Here is a 21,323-nt window from a genome sequence, read left to right on the forward strand (position 1 = left end):
CTTCGCTCCATGCTCGTATGACTTCTATGACTCTCACAGCTGATAACATCTTTGTTTCTGAAATTCTTACAAGAGCTTCAAAGCAAGCAGCCCTGTCTTCCAGATGTTGAATTACAACACCCATCATTCCTATTTGGCAGATAGATTAATGGTCAAGCGAAGTGGAAGACACTGTATGGTTTTATGAGAAGAATGACAACTCAGCCCTGGGAAACGGGAAAACATACTGAAGAAATTCAAAATAGGCCCAAATTGATTTTGTTTGGTATAAGAGGGAGCAGAAGGAAACTCTGTCAGGCATTCAAAGTTCTCCTATAATAGTGTTTCTCAACCTTGATGACTTTAAGATGTATGGACTTCAATTCCCAGAATTGAAGTTGAAGTCCACATATCTTAAAGTCACCAAGGTCGAGAAACGCTGTCCTAAAAAATGAAGTACCATTACTGGATTTCTTGGGTTGCCTATTTCATGACCTACCCACTTCCACAAACTTCCAACTCATTCAATCACATCCAATTCTCCCACAAACATTTGGTAGGAAACACATGTGGATCTTTTTTTCTTTTTTTTTATTCCTCTTTCAAAATGAATGGATGGAGAATTCTTCCCTTACCTCCCACCCAAACCGTCCCCATTGCCTGAAACCCCAAAGTTAAGTAAAGTGTAATCCATTCCTTGGGAACATCTGGAGGGGACAGGAATTTGGAAGATTAAAACAATAATATCTAGGAGTTGTGATGAAGCTGGAAAATGACTCCCCACCACCGATAAATTCCGGGATGCGTAGAGCAGCCTTGCTGCATTCCACAAATAGTCTTTTTGCAGGCTTCTGGGTGAAAAATTACAGGTGGTTGTTTTCCGTCCCCACCCTTGGGGAAATCTGAATGAAATTCAATTGTCTTCAAGGGCTGCCATGGGCTGGACAGCTAAACTGAAGCAAGCCGTTTTTGGCCAGCATGCAAGGTGCTTTGCCTCCCGCCCCACCCTGCCTATGGCTTATTGCTATCAGTGGGTCACACGCAGAGTGTTTTAAGAAAACAGGATCTGAAACAGGAAGTGAAAAGATGGATGGAGGCCACAGAGAGGATAGCCCTGATATGGAGATGTTCATGTTTTAGAATGATCTGCAACGCTCAAGGCCTTCGGAGTCGCACGAGGAGGTGCAATTCGAGACTCCGTTCTCAGGCATCTTGCTGTGATGGTCAGGCCCATCTTCAGCCATGACAACAGCTGGAAATGAGAACAGCTGGAAAGGGCCCTCGGCGATGGGGAAGGGCCACCAGGAGAGACTCAAGAGCCCTGCGCAGGCTAAGCCTGCGATAGAGGAAGGATGGAGAGAATTACTCCCATTTTGCAGATGGGAACGTGGAGCTTGCAGCATCAGCGGCCTTCTCCTTCGAAAGCCACAAATGCTTCCTCTGCTTCCGCAGGCCCAGTCAAGGCGGGCGGCCTTTGCCGGAAGGGTCAAGCAGGTGGAGTTGCATTAACCAGACAGATCTTGTGAGATGAACTTGCGTAAGCGCTCCAGGTACTGGCTGTAGAGTTCGATATCGTTGTGGCCAGCTCCTTCCACCCAGAGGGGCTCCACTGCCTTCGGGCAGCGCTCGTAAAGGGCCAGGCCGTGAGAGAAGTCGATCACCTCGTCTTCGGTGCCATGAATGAACAGAACGGGGGAAGTGATGCGGGACACCTTGTCTATACTGCGGAAGAGAGAGGAATAGAGAAAGTGAGGGTAGATTATTGTAGTGTTTCCCAATCTCGGCCACTTTGAGATGGGTGGACTTCAACTCCCAGAATTCCCCAGCCCATATATTAGTTACCCCCTTTGAGTATTACAGCAGACTTTGTGGGTCATAATGAGGACTGCCTCATTTTGGAATTCTGGGCTGGGGAATGCTGGGAGTTGAAGTCCACACATCTCAAAGTGGTCAAGGTTGAGAAACACTGTGGTTAAAATGGTTAAAAACTAACAGAGCCTCTCTTCTCCAGGGGGAGGGTGGTGGTTTGCCCTGCAGCATTACCCTGAAAGAGGAGCTGGATAGTTCTACATGCTTTACTCACTGAGTATGAGGTAGATCAGTAGCTTAAATTCCGTAAATTCCAACAGCACCAAGGCCCACCGTCCTTCCTTGGAATTTACAGACAACCCAAATTAAAATATCAAAACAAAATTAAATGGCTGAAATCAGAGATTACTAATATCACGGGGTTTTCAGAAAGATGCGCAATGTTAGCCTTTTTAATTAAAATGAACTTATTTGGGGTTGATTTAAAGTTTGGGGAATGTTCAGAGGCAAAATGAGCAGCTTACGCCTTGCAAAAGCTCAAGGCCTCTATTTCTCTGCTTACAAAAAAAAAGCAAATTCCAAAATGAGGCAGTCTTCATTATGACCCACAAAGTCTGCTGTGATACTCAAAGGGGGTAACTCATGTCATTACAGTCTAAGACCTAAGATACTTTTGTACTGAAAATGTGTGTGCCCTTTTGACACAGAATCAGCGCTCCATCGGTGAGTTACAGCCTCTTGCTTAAGCATGAAATAGGACTCTTTTGTTAGGAGAAAAATCAGGTTACATAATATTCCTGATGGCCAGGGAAGAGATTTCTCTGCAAATGACCACAAGTCCCTCTAATGGAGTTTTTTCTGAATTACAGTGAGCAATGTGCTTTGAACGTGAACATATTCTAAATGGAGTACAGGTGGTCCTCAACTTACATCCATTTATTTAGTGATTACAGCAGGGGTGCCCAAGCTTGGCAACTTTAAGACCTATGGACTTCAACTCCCAGAATTCCCCAGCCAGCCAACTCCCAACTCTGGGAGTTGACGTCCACAGGTCTTAAAGTTGCCAAGCTTGGGCACCCCTGGACTACAGCACTGAAAACGGTGACTTATGACCAGTCTTCTGCCTTATGACTAACACAGGAACCCTAAAGTCACATGATCAAAATTCGGCCACCTTGTGACTGCCATTTGTGAACTTTGCTTAATGACTTGATTCCCTTAACAACTGCAGTGATTTGCTTAACAACAATGGCAAAAAAGGTCGTAAAATTGGGCATGACTCACTTAACAACCATCTTGGCTAACAACAGAAGTTCTGGTTCCAGTTGTGATTTGTAAGTTGAGGATTGCCTGTACTATATAGTAAATCCAATTGGAAATAACCAAGCAAATACGGAGTTACTACTTCCATTTGTAACTAAATGCAAGCTGAGTAGCCTCTGTACCAGGCGTCTCCAAACTTGGCAACTTTAAGATGTGTGGATTTCAACTCCCAGAATTCCAAGCTGGCTGAGGACTTCTGGGAATTGAAGTCCACAAGTCTTAAAGTTGCCATGCTTGGTGACCCCAGATCTATACGTAGGAAACTCTCACTGAAAAGTTTTTTGGAGTTGCACTGGCAGGATAGACTTTTCAATAATCATGCTTCTGAAAAAGAAATTAAAAGATTTGGGGGGAGGGGTGCTGACAGAAAATAACAACAACAACAACAACCTGGTTGATACCTAGGATGCTGGCAACAACCCATATGAACCATTAGTGCCAGTCAATTTGAGTGTTCAGTTGGCTGAGTTTCATGTTTTATGAATAAAAGTTTTATATAATAATAATAATAATAATAATAATAATAATAATAATAATAATAATAATAATAATAATAATAATAATAATAATAATAATAATAATAATAATAGAGTTGGAAGGGACCTTGGAGGTATTCTAGTCCAACCCCCTGCTCAGGCAGGAAACCCTATACCATTTCGGACAAATGGCTGTCCAGACTCTCCTTAAAAACTTCCAGTCTTGGAGCAATCCCAGCTTCTGGAGGCAGGCTGTTCCACTGGTTAATTCTTCTAACTATAAATCCAGCAGACTTCAATAGTAAATGTTAATTGTACATCTGCCTTCCTTGGCTGAGCTCCACACCCACGTTCTTGCTTTCTGAAGGACTTACTTTGGGAAAGCATCAAAGCAGTAGGTCTTTTTGGTTTCTGGAAAGGCAACCCGCATGCCCGATGTTAGAGGCGAATGTAAGATAACAGCGGCACACTCATAGCGGGAGGCCAGGTCCACCGTGGGCACCGTCCCAATGCTTTGCCCATAGAGGATGATGTTCTCGGGGCTGATCCCATATCTGTGGAGAGAGGGAAAGAAACCGCAGAGGTGCCGTCGCAAGGTAAATTACATCTTTTATGTTCCTCATGTCCTGCCTGAAGAAGTACCATTTGTACCAGGGATGGAATTTGCTCCCTACAGGTGTAGGAACGTGGTTTCCAAGTAGAACCTGACCAGCTGATGCTATTTGGGGCTACCCGTCATGACTAAGGGAAGGGACATCCTCACCGGAAGGCAATCCAGCCCCAAATAGACCCTGGAATGAACAGGGCAGCCCACTTTGTCTGTGTCTCCTACTGATGAGCTGCCCGAAGGCACCTAGCAGTCTCACTCAGTCCTAAAGTGGTGGAAGGGTTGGCGGTCTGAACCACGCAAAATGCTTATTTTCCTCTTCCCCGCTACTCCTGTGCCCCTCTCTCTCCCCCTGGCCGCAAAAACATTTTGCTTCCTCGTGCTTAACTCTGCCCTTCTCTTGGTAGGTGGGCACATTTTCAAACCCAGCAGGCGAGAGCTGCCAATTATTTTGTAAGAAAACATAGAACTGATAGAAGAGAATATTTGTAGCCCAGGGCTGGCTGGGTTTCCTGTCTGGTCTACCTGGTAAGGCTGAAAATTCTCTTTATGGCGGGATCCTTGGTGCTTTCTGAGCTTGGTTGTTTTCTTGCAGGGATTTCATTACCAAACTAGGTAGCATCATCATCATTGCTAGTACAGCTAGTAGCTACTAGCATGATGATGTTACCTAGTTTGGTAATGAAAAATCTGCAAGAAAATGACCAAGCTTAGAGAGCACCAAGGGTCCCACCATAAAGAGAATTTTCAGCCTTACCAGGTAGACCAGACAAGAAACACAGCCAGAGGAGCTGATTCTATTTTATTGCAAAGGTACACTTGCAGACCCTTGAAGGTGTAAAAATACAATTCTCCCATCATCTCCTTTACACCCAAGAGTCCCTTCTCAGCCTCTTGTCTCGCCCTCTATCCAGCTGCAGGCTAAGCTGTCTCTTATGTGATTATTCCCTAGGCCCGTGGTAGCGAACCTATGGCACGCGTGCCACAGATGGCACGCAGAGCCTTCTCTGTGGGCACACGCGCTGCCGCCCCAGTCCTAGGCCTTCAGCTGGGTTTTATAAAACCTTTTCGCTTTAGGCCTCCACCACCGTGTGCAAAAAAAAAAAAAAGGTTCAATCAATTTCAACTTCTCGCAGGAAAAAAAAGATCTCGGAAAGTTGGAATTGATTGAACTTTTTAGTCTCGCCCAGTCTGCTGTTACCACTGCATCCACGGCCACCCAATGGGCCATGCCCACCCAGTGGGCCACGCCCACCTGGCACCCTACGATACATAAGTGGGTTTTGGGTTGCAGTTTGGGCACTCGGTCTTTAAAAGGTTCGCCATCACTGCCCTAGGCAGCATCTCTAAACCCATTCCTCTCAAGGTCATCCCCACATACCACTACATGCTTCTGAAGACATTTCAGGACTTTAAGAAGCCAGCATAGTACCAGAGGCTGTTGCTCACTTAGCAGCACTGTTGACTTCTCGTTTTTGCTTTTTTTTTTTTAAATGTAAAAAAACAAAACACAAAACCTCAGATGAGACAAGAAACACGGTGGGCACCAAATCAGGTGTCCACAGTCACACTGGCAGATCCAAGCACTAAAGTGGGCACTAAGACAGGCAATGAACAAGTACAGCTTTTCTTCCATTTGTCTATTTACGGCTTAATGGACAGTGTATCTATCCGTCTTTCTTGTCCTCGAAAACTAAGAATGGAGTCGCTATTCAGGAAGTATCCGATTTCTGAAAAACCATTAAGAGGCCTCTGAGCGCCCTTGCTGGAAACTAATGGGACTGATCAATCCTGACACTGTTACAAACCATCCTGGAGCTTTTGAAACAACAACGACGACAACACCAACAACAAAAGGCTGGTGGTGTTCTTCCTGGAGACTCACCGGGTGCGTAAGGCCTGCCAGGCTGCGTCGACATCAGCATAGAGGTTCTTCTCTGAAGGTTTCCCTGTGCTGGCACCGTAGCCCGAATAGTCGTAAGAAAAGATGTTGCAGCTAATCCGGGTGCCCAGGCTGATGTAGAAGCTACACATCTGGCCCAAATCCACAGCGTTGCCATGCGAGAACAGAACGGTGAACCTGGAGGAGAAGGCAGCCTTCAGAAAGGATCAGAGGGATCACACCTGATCCTCAGGTGCATCACGGTGGTAAAGGCCTTTTTTTCCCAGGACAAAGTGTACCACTTCGGAACCTTGACTTAGTCCTTGACTTAGAACAATCCATTTAGTGACCATTCAAAGTTACAATGGCAGTGGGGAAAAAAAGTGACTTAGCACCGGTTTTCAGAGTTACGACCTTGGCAACTTCCCCGTGATCAAAATTCAGATGCTTGGCAACTAGTTCATATTTGTGACTGTTGCTGTGAGCCACCTTTTGTGACCTTCTGACAAGCAAAGAATCTGGAAAGCCAGGTTCATTTAACAGCCAGGTTACTAACTTGTCAACTGCAGTTAATTCACTTAACAACTGTGACAAGATCGGTTGTAAAAACGTGCAAAACTCATTTAACAAATGTCTCACTTCGTGACAACAGAAAATGTGTGCTCTCCCCTCCCCCCTTCTCTGCAAGTAGAAAGTAGCATAATGGGGGTGGAAGGAGGAAAAGAGGTTGGTGAAGAACCTTCCCCTCGTTAAATAAGAGCTGGAAACTCTTATTTAATACCGTGTTTGGTTTGTTAACGTGAGAATGAAGTTTTAAACGGCTCCGCTATTTTCAGAGTTGGTTCGGCCTCCTTCCTTCGTAAGTCCCTACCATCTCATTTTGCCATGGATCAAGGCTCATTACTTTAGGCCTCTTTCATACAAAGGCTTAGGGCAGGGGTCTTCAAACTTGGGAGAATTCTGGGAGTTGAAGTCCACAAGTCATAAAAGGGCCGAGTTTGAAGATCCCTGGTTTAGGGTATGTCACACATATGACTGTCTATGCTTGTAAAAAAGGTGTACACCTCACAACATAACGAGGTGGCCACTTCTGAGGCCAGAGCAAGATGGGTCTCTTCGAACCACACAGAGGAAGAATGGATTATGCTGTCTTGCACTTGTTTTTCCTGTAGCCCACCTCTAGTCCTTGCAACTTACAACTATTTGTTTAGTAACCATCTGAACCATTTATAACGGACTTATGACCGGTCCTTGCACTTATTATGCCTGTTGCAGCATCTCCACAGTCATGGGATGATCAAAATCGGATCACTTGGAAACGGGCGTGGCTTGGTTTCAGACACTCACGGCATTATGTGATCTCCATTTGCAAACCTTCCCAGCCGGCTTCCGACAAGCCAAGTTGATGGCGGAAGCTTGATTTACTTAATGACCACGTGATTCACATCAGAACTGCAGTGCTTTGCATAACAACCATGGCACACAAAAAAAGATACGTAATAAAAATGAGCACAACTTAATTAACAACCATTTTGCTTAGCAATGGAAATTCTGATCCCAATTGTGGCCGTAAGTCGAGGACTATCTGCATTGCCAGCCACTCCTATAAGGAACCAGATGAAACAATAGCATAGCCCAGACCACGTTCAGGTGCTCGGAGGTGCCATTTTGAAACACTTACCTAGTATTTAAAACACAGGCCCAAATCTCCCTTTCTGCAGAAATCTAAATAATTGTTACAGAGAAGTTTAGCCTCACTAATTTATTATAAATGGACCGCTGCAGTCTTAAGTATGACATTTTCACTTTCACTGGCAGATTTACATAATTCAGTTCTTGGGTCATTTTGAGATTTATCACTGTTTCTACTCCTTACATAAAAGATAGAGACTAAAGTATCAGAATTTCTACAGATCCTACCAATGTCTACAAAATAAATACCGTCATCACCATTTCTCCACACTTTCTGTTACAGAAAGAAATACTAGCAAGAATTTTCTTTTCTCAAATTTACTATCACGACAGTGATCGTCCACTCTTTACTATAAAGAACAGGTTTTTTTTTTAATTTTGGAAAGCTGACTTTTGGATGTATTTCTTTTTCAAGCACTCACTTTTGTCCTCTATTTGAGTCATTTAACATTTACCATACAAATGGCTCTATTTAATCCATTGTCTTTCACATTAATTTAATATAAATTTGCATATGCTGTTCAGTTTTAGATAATTTTATTAGAATGTGTGTTTTTGTAGAGCTTTTCCTCTGTTTTGCTCTTGGAAGTTTCCTTTGTAAAGCAAAGTTACAAACATAAACAACCATTTATGAATATTATTTTGTTAAACTCTTTCAGATTTGCCCCTCTTTACAAGCTTATCCTTCATTTTTTTCCCCCAGCAAAATAGGATCACCCTAACTTTGTTGCACGTAAAGGGGAGGAACGGACAAAATTAATTAAGGCCACCTAAAGAAGAAAAACATTTCTCTTGGCATTTGCACAATCATTTGGCACACAATGTGAACTTTGATTTTTTTTTTACAGATTCAATTATTTCAATGTGTAAAATCCCAAAGATACCCAAATCTGATCTATCTAACAGGGTTGATAGGAATAATAGGGTAAAATGGGTTTAAAGAGCCACAGTCAGCTGTTTTGGACATGAAAAGTGGGTTGTTGGTTTTTTTTCCCCTTTTTTGAGGATTTACGGTTGGACTCCAGTACTGTACCAACAATGGAGAACAGAGACAGATTCCCACACAAAGACGACCGGAAACTGTGACCAGGGAACGCCCTTATCCACAACCACCAACCATCTGTCAAACTAAGGAAAGAACTGGTTGAGCTGCTCTGATCTAGCTGCTCCAAGACTTCTTCTCCTTGCTGCTCCCACCCCATGTCCAGGCCTCAACTAACTTCTCCAGCCCAACCAGGTGGCCCCAGTGGCTGAAGAGATGTCTTGATTTTCTGGCAAATGATCTTTTTATGGTTGTTCAACTATTGTGTCCCAAGACTCAAGGCCTTGAAGAGTTTGCAAGAAGGTTTTTCTTCTTGAACACCTTTCAGGGGTTGTGTGTATCAAATTTTGGCAAGTTTAAGATGAGTGGACTTGCAAGTGCCAGGATTCCTCAGCCAGCGTGGGGAAAGGAAAGGCCACCCAGGACAGAATCGCCTATATTTATTAAATCTCACTTCAACTTAACCACATGGAGACAACTTCAACACAGATAATCCTCTTTGGAAACAGAAGTTGCTACTTTTGAGGATATCGTCTGTTTGCTCTGATTTAAAGTTACAGTCGCTAAACAAAACCCTCCCAATTTTGAGCTCTAGGATGCCTGCTTAAAGGCCATGTTATTCTTTCCATTTCTAAAATCATTTGTAGTGCTTTTAGAAACTTTACATTACACGTTCAGGAGTTCGGTTTATGGTGGTTTTTTTTTTCATCCTCATCATATATTTATTGTTTTGGCTTGTCTCACGGTTAGCCAGAATGGATTTGGCATTTTTATCTACCTAGCAAGGCCTTCCCAAAGACCTGGGGATTATTATTTATTAATCCTTGCTAATGATGCTGCCGATTGTTCTTGGTTTTATTATCCCATGTTTTGTTCTTCGCATTTCATAGTGCCCAGCGAACAGCAAATAGACTAGTAACTTTTTAATACACATTTATCTTCCAGTTACTGTGGCCAAACTATACAGACTCTCTTTTCCAGTTTGGTTCTGGTTTTGCTTACTTAGAAACAGCCTCCCCCTCAAGCCAGTAAAATTTCCCTTTAGGTAAATCGGTCAAGGAGCCTGTGCAGGTGGTCCTTGACTTGTGATCGCAACCGAGTCCACCATTTCTGTTGCTAAGAGTTGTGTCCCATTTCGTGACTTTTTTTTTTGCCACAATTGTTAAGTGAAACTCTGCAGCTGGTAAGCGAATCACGTGGTTGTTAAGTGAATCTGGTTTGCCTCAGGGAGTTTCTTTGTAGAAGCTGGCTTCTAAAGGTCACAAACGGTGATCACGTGACACTGGGGATGCTGCAACGATTGTAAATACATGCCAGTTGCCAAGCACCGGAATTTTGATCATGTGATCATGGGATGCTGCAACAGTTATATGTGAGAACTGGTAACAGGTCACTTTTTACAGTGCCCTTGCAGCTCTGAATTGTCACTAAGCAAACAGTTGTAAGTCGAGGACTACCTGTACACAGTAATAAATGGGAAGGAAAACACAGCTGCAAAAGTTTGAGGCAGAAGGTAAAACTTCCCACTTGCAGCTCGCATGTTCCAAGCACATCACCCATGCTCGATTCCCTTGAGAACTGGCCCTGGTGACCCCCATCAGCCAGGCCCCAATCCGATTTAATTAAACTTCATTTGATAATTTTCACCGCACGGAATAAACACTGGGACTCTTTCGGCAAAATTAAACCTGACATGTTAAGCTCTCAAGGGGCTTAATTCCTGCACCTATGAAGTTTTTTTTTTACATTGTCATGGAAACAGATTACAAAGGCCGGGGTCCAATCCCATTGAGCTTTCCAGTTGTCTGAGCAACCCCTATTTTTTTTTAAAAAAAGAAAAGAGGTGGGAGGAGGAAGAGGTCACAAGCTCCTTTCACTTCCAGGCTTATGATTATCCGGAGGCACCTGCAACATAGCAAGAATTTATACACCAAATGACAGCCCCCAGATTAACTCAATTAAGCAGCTTTGAGCAAGTCTGATGTTCTTAACTTTGTTGTTTAACTGTGCTTAGTCAATACAGTCTTTCTCCCCCCCCCCGCCCTCCCCCAAACATCGCCAACAATGATCACTGGTTCAAACTGTTGTCTTAACAGAGAGGGCTTTGCTAGTGTGTTTCTTCAATAACAGAAGAACTGCCATCGGCCAAGCCAAAGAATGCCGGGCGTCCCACAATTCCGTGCGAACTGCTCTGGAAACTGAGACGGAATCCCAGCAAATTCACATTTACCACCACCACCTCTAACAAGGACTTGTTGAGCTTCTAGAAAGAGTACGGAGAAGAGCAACAAAGATGATTAGGGGATTGTAGGTTAAAACATATAAGGAACGGTTGCTGGAATTGGTATGTCTAGTCTAACGAAGAGAAGGACGAGGGGCGACATGATAGCAGTGTTCCAATATCTCGGGGGCTGCCCCAAAGAAGAGCGAGTCAAGCTATTCTCCAAAGCACCCGAAGGCAGGACAAGAAGCAACGGATGGAAACTAACCAAGGAGAGAAGCAACCTAGAACTAAGGAGAAACTTCCTGACAGAACAATTAATCAGTGGAAAGACTTGCTTCCAGAAATTGTGGATGCTCCAACACTGGGAGCGTCTAAGAAGAGATTGGGCATCCATTTGTCTGAAATGGTATGGGATTTCATGCTTGAGCAAGGGGTTGGACTAGAAGACCTCCAAGATCCCTCCCAACTCTGTTATTCTGTTATTCTGACTTGCAGTTATACAGGAGGTCTTTGACTTATAAGCACAGCTGAGCCCCAAATTTCCATTGCTAAGCAAGATGGTTGTTAAATGAGATTTGCCGCATTGTACAACCTTGTCACAGTCGTTAAGTGAATCACTAGAGTTTTTAAAATAATAACAATAATAAGTGAATCTGACATCCCCATTGACTTTGTCGGAAGGTGGCCAAAGGAGTTCACAGGACCCCAGGACATTGCAACATCATAAATACATGCCAGTTGCCAAGTGTTGAATTTTGATCATGTGACCACAGGAATGCTGCAACAGTTTGACAACTGGTCATACGTCGTTTTTTTCAGGGCCGTTGTAAGTTCCAACGGTCAGTAAACAAATGGTTGTAACTCAAGGACTACCTGTAAACCCAATGTCCCAGACACCACAAGCCTACTGCCACTCATCTTTTCAAATTTGCTCACCTGGCGCCAGGTACGCAGCGGACATACATGCAACTCACTCGGTTCCCTCGGCTGCTTTTGGTAAGGAACACCTCAACGGTGTCCAGTTCTCGTTGGGTATACTGGAAATCAGCCCGGTCTGTCAAATGAAGCTTCCAGCGAGCCATGGTGCCACTCCGGGAGGCGTTGCTGGTGCTGCCCGCAGGATCTGGTTCCGGGACGATTGTATAGGTGGGGTCTGGAGGTAGGAAGGCCAGCTTGGCAGCTATGCGACTAGGGCAAGGTGGGCAGCAGAAAAGACAGCAGAGCTCAGTAACCGTCAGCCCATTCATGGCCGCGGGTGGAATCAAGGAGAGGGACTATGGGGTATAGGGTAATTTTCAGGGAAAAGCAGGAGTCCCACAAGCAGGGCAATCCAACCGGTTACGAAAATATTTCAGCCTCCAGTGAAATACAGGGAGTCTTTAGCACATGTCCGCTCAGAACAGCCATAACTGGGGGGGTCCTGCATTCCAACACAGAGAATCTTGAAGTCTCTCTCTGCACATTAGTTTTGCTGCTCAGAATCCTAAAAAACAAAACAAGAGAGGAAATTATTATTATTTTTCCCTGTGAAGGAGATCCAATAAAGGCAATGGGAATGGCCGTAATTTATGGATTCTTATGGATCTTCTTATATGCCGCCCATTTCACCTGGAGGCGACTCTATATATTTATGATGGTTGCGGTGTCCCAGGGTCATGTGATAATTTGTTGCAAACGTCTGACAAACAACGTCAAAGGGGAAGCCAGATTCACTTAACATCCGTATTACTAACTTAACAACTGCAATGATTCACTTAACAACCGTGGGAAGAAAGGCTGTAAAAGGGGACAAAACTCACTGTCTTGCTTAGCAACGGAAATTTTGGGCTCACATTGTAAGTTGAGGGCTACCTGTATTTCCTAACCTTAGCCCTTTTTTAAGACGTGTGGACATTTTTAAGATGCGTTGCTGGCTGAGATATTCTGGAGTTGAAGTCCACACATCTTAAAATAGTCAAACAGAGATCTCGTCTTCTGTTATCAAATATTCTCTGGAAGCCAAGCTAGTGGTCACAGCATCCCCAGGACTGGTCCAGCAAAATTCAGGTGCCATGTTTCCATGGTATGATTTTGGGGTTTTGGAACCTTATGAAAGGTATGACAATTGTTTGCCTTCTACTTCCGTTCCAAGCTTTAATTATCCTCCGGGGGGGGGGGAAATACAATTTTCTAAAGGAAATCAACCCTGGCCATTCTTCGGAAGGAGAGATAGTGAAGCTGAAACCCAAATACTCTGGACACCAAACGAGGATTCATCGGAAAAGGCCCCAATGTTGGGAAAGATGGAAGGCAAAAAGGAGAAGGGGACGGCAGAGGATGAGATGGTTAGAAAGTGTCATCAACGCAATGAACATGAACTTGGGCAGACTCTGGGAGACAGTGGAAGACAAGGGAGCCTGGCGTGCTGTGGTCCATGGGGTTGCGAAGAGAACTTCCTAACGACTGAACAACAACAAATAAAATTTCAACCATACTCCATCTATTGATATCATCTGTGCTCTCCTACTTCCTTCAAAGTCAGGGTCTAAGCAGTAGGAGTAAACATACAACTTGGGTGCTAGACTGTTCACTGGCCCTTTAAAACATGCCTACCCATAAAATTTCACACAGAAACCAGCCTCATTAATAATCTTTTCAAACATTTGATCATCCTACACAACAAGAGAGCAAGGAGGGGGTTAATATGTACAAGGGTTTGCTCACTCCTGATTTGCAGCCAATAATTCATCACACATATATGAACGCATAACCCAAACAATGATATAAACATATCCATGCAATTTCCGCTAATAGAAATATCACAAAGGAAAAAGGACTTTTTTGACAAAAGCTGATCACAACATAAGATAGAAGATTGGATCACAACATTAACTGAACTTGCAGAAGTGCCAAAGTTGATTAATTTGGCCAGGAGGAAAAACAAAGACTTTTTAAGAAGAGACTGGACAACCATTTGTCTGAAATGGTATAGGTTTTCCTGCCTGAGCAGGGGGTTGGACTAGAAGATCTCCAATGGGCCCTATCCATCATCATCATCATCTGAAATCCTTGCATGGACTTTTTGCTGAAAGAAGAAAACAATGAATTGATTATGAGATTTGGGGATTAAAATGAGAGGAAGAAGTTAGGGAAACATTTAATATGACGATGATTTGATAGAAGGGCAGAAGGCATTATTGTATGTTTTTCTCTTTTTTCCTTTTCAGTTTGCTATTCTATTATTTTCTATTTTTGTCCTTGCTTGTATATTTTACAGGATTACACTGAAAATGTGTGTGTGTGTGTGTGTGTGTGTGTGTGTGTGTATACACAAAGCTGAACAGAACAAAACTGAACGCACTGTATTTTCATCTTAGGATCTAAATTTGATGGAATTTATGGAGGAAGGAACTCCCAATCTTGATTAAATCTAGATTAAACTAGGTTTAACAGACCTACCTTTGTTCTGCCTCGTTGTTTACTTTTCGTGCAATGTTCTAAGTTTAAAGCTTGTATGATCCCAGTATATTTACTGTATATCCCACCTTTATTATTTTTATAAATAACTCAAGGCAGCGAACATACCCAACACCACTTCCTCGTCCTTCTTCCCCCCCCCCCCCCAATAGCAACGCGTGAGGTGGGTTGGGCTAAGATAAGAGTCACTGGCCCAAAGTCACCCAGCCGGCTTTTTATGAAGCAAAGCAAGTTTCACAGAAAATGTAAACCCAACCAACCAGAGACAAATCACATGAACATCATATAACCCAGGGTATGTTACTGCTACTTGTCTTAGAATTAGCAAAAGGCCATCAAAGCCATCCCAAAGGTGCTTTTTCTAACTGAAGAGGCTTCTTGGATGAGAAGCAAATGTTTTCAAAGAAAAAAGCACCTTTGGGACAACTGTGACATGGATGATTGAGACTTTCCGTAGACATCAAGGCATCCAGCTGAACTTCCTGTTCAATGCCAGGCCAATAAGAAATCCGAATAATTAACATTTGTCTTCACCCCATTCGATACAGGGAAGTTTTCCACCCTTCTAATTCTACCATGAGAAATTTTTTTGAGTTCTTACTGGACTGAAAAGTAAGATATAAATGTAGAATCATCACAGCAATGCATCAATGGCCATTGCAAACAGTGATGTCAAAATGATGACTCGGGTCACATCAGAACTTTCTAATCAGGACTGGAAATAAATGTGTAAAGGAACAAGCCCTTATGAGTTGGATAAAGATTTATTCGGAAAAAAAGGTTAAGGTGATAGCACAAGTGTTGCAACAAGCACTTTGGCCTTCTAATCTGAAATTTATATGCAAGCAGATGATAATAATAATAATAATAATAATAATAATAATAATAATAATAATAATAATAATAATAATAATAATAATAATAATAATAATAATAATATAAAAATAGGGACGTGGTGGTTGAGTGGGTTAGGACGCTGAGCTTGTCGATCAGAAGGTCGGAAGTTTGGCGGGTCGAATCCCGAGTGCCACGTAGCAGAGTGAGCGCCTGTTACTCGTCCCAGCTTCTGCCAACCTAGCAGTTCGAAAGCACATAAAAATGCAAGTAGAAAAATAGGGACCACTACGGTGGGAAGGTAACAGCGTTCCGTGCGCCTTTGGCGTCTAGTCATGCCGGCCACATGACCACGGAGACGCCCTCGGACAAGCGCTGGCTCTTTGGCTTTGAAACGGAGATGAGCACCGGCCCCTAGAGTTGAAAACGACTAGCACGCATGTGCGGGGGAACCTTTACCTTTACCTTTAATATAAAAATAAAAGTTGGAAGGTACCTTGGAGATCATCTAGTCCAACCCCCTGCTCAGGCAGGAAACCCTACACCAGACATGTCAAACACAAGGCCCGGGGGCCGCATGTGGCCCGCAAAGTGGTTTCATGTGGCCCGCGAAGCCATCCTGGAAAACAGTAAGGGAACGGCCCCCGCTGTCTTGGCCCCGGCCCAGGCTGGCCAGGAGCCAATGTACAATTTCGTGGTGGTCATCTTTGCTGAAATACATTCAGTCTTAGCTCCACAAGGCCATCTGGAAACAGCGAGGGACCGGCCCGTGCCATGTTGGCACTGCCCGCTCGGTGCATGCTGGGGAGGTATCACCCTTTGTGAGGAATGAAGAAATGCACCATCGCCTGGAAGTGGCCAGCACATGGCCCTGCCTACTTCGGGCTGGCTAGGGGTTGGGCAGCATTATGCTTCTCTTCAGATTCATGCCACCCAGCTCAGCCTCTCGGCACTGTGAATAGAGCACCCCGCTACCTGCCAAAACCGGGCAGGCTAGGGGCTGGGCAGCATTGCGCAGGTAACATTGACTCTCATGCTGCTCATGGCATCCCCTTCCCTAGAGCCCACCAAGCCAGATACGTGAAGTAGGCGAGGGCCATGTGCTGGCCATTTCCAGGCAATGGTGCATTTCTTCATTCCTCACGAAGGATGACACTTCCCCAGCTGTGTTTCTTGCCTGTTTTTCTCCCTCCCCCATCTCAAATATTTCCCCACCACTCTGTTCTTTGGAAGGAAGGAAGGAGAGGGAAGGTCTGAGGGAAGTCCTACCTTAGTCCTGCCCAGCTGCCCTTTCACCATCCCCTTGCCCCCTCCTCCTGGCCTATCCTGGGGGGTCTCCCTATTGCTAAGGAAGCTTTGGATACAAAGCCAGGTCTCCTCACATGGAGAGGGAATGGGCCTCCCTCTTGATTTTGCCCTCGTACCCATCATGAGCAACCTGGCTAAGGAGAGCAAGCACAGCAGCATCAGCCTTGAGGAGGAGGTAAATGCAGGTGGGCACCCCCTTGGGGAAGTGGGGCTGGGCTTATGCCGTGGGTGCTTGAGGGCTGGGCTAGGCATTTGATCTCCGCACCACCGTCCAGCCCCCCCCCATAGCCTGAGAGGAACAGTGAGGCTCCTCCGGTGGACCATTCCTTGGCACTTCCCTGGTCCCATCTCCTTCTGCCAGAGACCCTCAGATCTGTCCCACTCCTGCCCAGGCCCCCATAGGCACCCTTGACACAAATGATGTAGAGCTGGCCATGCCCACCCAGTAGGCCATGCGCACTCCAGCCACGCCCACCCAGTAGGCCACGCCCCCCCAGGGCAACCGCAATGCTGATGTGGCCCTCAATGAAATTGAGTTTGACACCCCTGCCCTACACCATTTCAGACAAATGGCTCTCCAGTCTCTTCTTAAAAACCTCCAGTGTTGGAGCATTCACAGCTTCTGGAGGAAGGTTGTTCCACTGATCAGTTGTTCTGTCAGGAAATTTTTTAGTTCTAGGTTGCTTCTTTCCTTGATTAGTTTCCATCCGTTGCTCCTTGTCCTGCCTTCAGGTCCTTTGGAGAATAGCTTGACTCCCTCTTCTCTGGGGCAGCCCCTGAGATATTGGAACACTGCTATCAAGTCCCCCCTCGTCCTTCTCTTCATTAGACTAGAGTAGACATACCCAATTCCAGCAACCGTTCCTTATATGTTTTAGCCTCCAGTCCCCTAATCATCTTTGTTGCTCTTCTCTGTACTCTTTCTAGAGTCTCAACATCTTTTTTTACATTGTGGTGATCAAAACTGGATGTGGGATTCCAAGTGTGGCCTTACCAAGGCATTTATTGTAAAGTGGTATTAACACTTCACGTGATCTTGATTCTATCCCTCTGTTAATGCAGCCTAGCACTGTGTTGGCTTTTTTGGCAGCTGCAGCACACGGCTGGCTCATATTTAAACCACTAGTGTTTTGCTTGGCTTCCTTCACTTTTTGGTGAAGAAGAGAGAAAATCTATCTTACGCTACAGCTACTAGGTGTATTGTCAGCATGACTCCACTTTCACAGGCAAGCTATCTTGCAAGTGAAGAGATTATGTAATTTACATCATGTCCATGATAAGCATACAATCATTTGCATGATGACATCATGCAGCTGATCATCAATTCTCTCCAAAAACTTCTATGCAACCTTGATGAGGGTACAACCAATTCACAGAATATCCCTCCTCCAACTCCTATGAACAACGCAACTGGACCTGTTCCTCACCCAGGCAGTCCTCCAAGGTCCAATGCATCCCTTCCTGATCACCTTGGTAACATTAGTCTTGGTAACATTCTCAATCTTGGTAACATTAAAATGGGTGGACTTCAACTCCCAGAACTCCCCATCAGCCATGCTGGCTGGGGAATTCTGGGAGTTGAAGTCCACCTAATATTAATCTGGCCGAGGCTGAGAAATACCTACGTAAAACTATCCACAAGGTCTTTTTTTTCCCCAAAAAATAAGGAGTAGGAGGACACTACCAATCTGCTTGCTTTGGAAAAAATAATAATGAAACAGCAGCAGCAGCAACTGAATTTGTGCAGGAGTTTGTAAATTGTGAAGCTTCTACCTACAACCATAGTAGCTTAAGATAAGGCTGCATCTACCCACATCTCTCGCATCAGCTTCAGAGCCTCAGAGCCAATCCAAACCCCGCACTGCTTGTGTCGGACCAATACGTAGCGGCCTCACGAATAACATCATTAACAGAATACTACAGCTCCAGTTTGAAGCCACATTAGTCATTGGAAAGCAAAATGGACACATTTTAACTGATGCTCTTTCCCCTCTACACAAAGCCCCCCCCAACCCCCCTCCTTCCATTGCATATTCCAAAAGCTCCTCTTCCATACTGCATTATCCTACCCATTATCCCCAGCCAGCATCACTTCTACCTATAAGAACATCAACCAGGCCTTCGGCACTTTCCAAGCATGCCTAACTTTATCCCAATAGCTCAAACTCTTCTTGCTGGGGATCATGGGCACTGTAGTTCAGATCTGTTGAAAGGGCTCGGGGTGGGGCGGGCCAACGCAGAAACACACCAAAACCCATCCCCAGTCAGTCAGGCCCTACCTTTTAACAGCGATCGAGAGAGAGATTTTTTTTTTCGCCGAATAGCACCCCTGGAGTAAACCCTGCGCGTTTTCGCGGTTAGCCATGGCCAGGGGTCGGCAACCTCGGCTCTTTTATCACTCGTGGACTTCAACTCCCAGAATTCCTGAGCCAGCTATGCTGGCTCAGGAATTCTGGGAGTTGAAGTCCACGAGTCATAAAAGAGCCGAGGTTGCCGACCCCTGGCTGGCCAAGCGGACTGTTCCGTGGGTGGAAACAGAGCCCAGTCCACGAGGGGTGGTGGTGGTGGGGGGAAGGTCGCTATTTTGGCGGGCAGGAATTGCGGAAATCCCAGCGAAATTCTCTCCAACGGTCCCGATTAACAGCCAAAGATTCTTGAGGGAACGGACCAAACGAGCGTGCGGAGAACGGGAGGTCTTAGCGGAAATATGACATCATCGGAGTTGTCACTACACACAAACGTGTACACACAGGCGAGATAGCTGGGGCACTTTGGGGACCCGGGCAGTCACCCCCGAGATCTGCTCCCGAAGAAGCCCTGCAAAGCACGCTAACCCCAGCCAGCCACGGCAAGGCTTTCTCTCCCCCCCCCCCCGCACCCCTTTGGCGTAAATAAAGCCAAGAGGTGGCCGTCGTCCCGGGAGAACCGAGAAACACACCTCCCCTTGCAAAAAAGGAGGAGACCCAAAGCCACGAGCGAGCCCCCCCAGACACCAGAAACCAGCGCACCGGTCCGGAATCCCGGAGAAATCCGCCCGCTGAGCGCTGAAACCGCCGCCCGCCGCCCCAGGCTCGATCCTTTCCAGGGATGGAGAGGCGGCGAGCATCACGCCCGGACGCCCCAAACTCTCCCTCGGCCAGCGTGGAGGGTAGCCGGCCAAGCCCAAAGGCAGGCAGAGCCCGCGAGGATCCCGAGCCTGCTTCCCCACCACCACTACCACCACCGCCGCTCCCCGCCCGTAATCACCCGCGGCTGGCCCCGGCCCCGCGTCGCCAGCGAGGGTCCCCGTCGTCTTGGGCGCACCGCGGCTCCGCGAAGGGCAGCTGGCGAGTCTCTCCCTTCGGCCGGCAGGTGGCTTATCCTCCGTTCCCCTTTCTGCTTGAGGCCGCGGCCGTCCCGCTCAGCCGCCGAGTCCTCGTCCGGCCCGGCTCTGTTGTTTCCCGGCTCCCGCTCGGGAGCTCCAACCGGGCGCCCCTGCGCACCGCATTACGCGTCGGGCCTGCAAGTTGGAACGAGCGGCCGCTGCTACGCCGGGCCTCCCACCCTCTGGCGTCTCCTCCTCCCGGGGAGGCGGATGTGACAGCGCGACGCCAGCGCTGGAAATGACGACAGCCGGCCGGGTGGGGCTGTGAGGAGGCAGAAATGGTGGGGAGGGTCTCTGAGGGAGACGAGGGGAGCTCCCCCCCCCGAGCCGTGCTGGGCGTGGGCGCCGGTCGGACGGTTTCCAGGAGGAAAAGGCGTCGGAGACCCGGTTCGAGCGGTCTGCAAAGCCTCTGGCTTAGGGCAGAGTTTCTCAAAATGTGGTCCCAGGAGCCTTGTGGGGGTCCCCCCAGGACTTTGGGGAGAGAGATCCTGCAGGACCCTCCCGGGAGTCCGCAACGGTCCTCTCAGGGGTCCGCCCAACCGAAATGATTTGCCAGCTTACGTTGAAAAATAATAACAACGCCCGTATTAAAATCCCACCGTATAATGGTGAAAAGCAGCAGTGGCAAGCGAATACGTTCGTTTAAATTTTTAATTTGGTCGGTGCCGATGCAGGTAGCCCGTATGGAGGGCACTCCATAATTTTTTAAAAAATGGGAAGTGGGCCCTGAGAAGAAGAAAGCGCTGAGGGGGAAAATAAAAAAGAAACACTGGTTTAGAAAATAACCCCAACTGACTTCAAATGCTCGCAAGCGGTTTCGGCTTAGCGGGATCTAACCAGTGTGGTTTGTAAACAACAAGACTCAGTATCGTGGCTTAGTTAATCCACTATTTACATCCAGGCTGTTATAGGTATAAAGACATGTGTCCTCCAAGGAGCAATTGCCAGATTACTAGGATCAAGCAGGACTGAGATCAGGGGCCACATCTAAGAACCTCATCTAAGCCCACCACTGAGAGGTCCTGCAGCTTGTGTAGTTCAGTGTGTGGGCTACAAAACTTGAAAATGGAGTAATTAAGATATCGTCTTGAATAAGGGCGGGTTGAACCCAGCCTCAGTTACCTGGATGCTTGAATCAAGGATCTTCAGCCCACTGAAATGCAATTGCAGGTAACCGTTGAGCATTTCTGCTAATTTGCTAATGTGCAAGGGTTGTTATCACAGCATTGATTTGCTAGGGCAAGACAGGTACATGAAACATGCCAGCCTTCTGGAAAATGTCATGCCAGCCTTCTGGAAAATTGGTCCTCTGAAAAAAAACCCGTGC

General features: G+C 46.0%; 1 protein-coding gene across 2 annotated transcripts; it reads right to left on the bottom strand.

Moving 5' to 3' along the window:
• Positions 1-553: 553 nt before the first annotated feature.
• Positions 554-20,186, bottom strand: ABHD17A (abhydrolase domain containing 17A, depalmitoylase). 2 transcript variants are annotated; one of them, XM_081318136.1, is made up of 5 exons: positions 19,936-20,186; positions 11,971-12,517; positions 6,080-6,274; positions 3,962-4,141; positions 554-1,701 (listed from the first exon to the last, which is right to left on the bottom strand). In XM_081318136.1, exons 2-5 carry the CDS (start codon positions 12,279-12,281, stop codon positions 1,485-1,487), a joined length of 903 nt encoding a protein of 300 aa, XP_081174262.1. In that variant the 5' UTR covers positions 12,282-12,517; positions 19,936-20,186; the 3' UTR covers positions 554-1,484. The 2 variants fall into 2 exon arrangements, with proteins under 2 accessions (XP_081174262.1, XP_081174261.1); XM_081318135.1 differs by having other exon boundaries at positions 19,879-20,186.
• Between the last annotated feature and the right edge of the window lie 1,137 nt (positions 20,187-21,323).

This window comes from Vipera berus (assembly GCF_964194415.1).
Source record: "Vipera berus genome assembly, chromosome: 1".
Lineage (NCBI taxonomy): Eukaryota > Metazoa > Chordata > Lepidosauria > Squamata > Viperidae > Vipera > Vipera berus.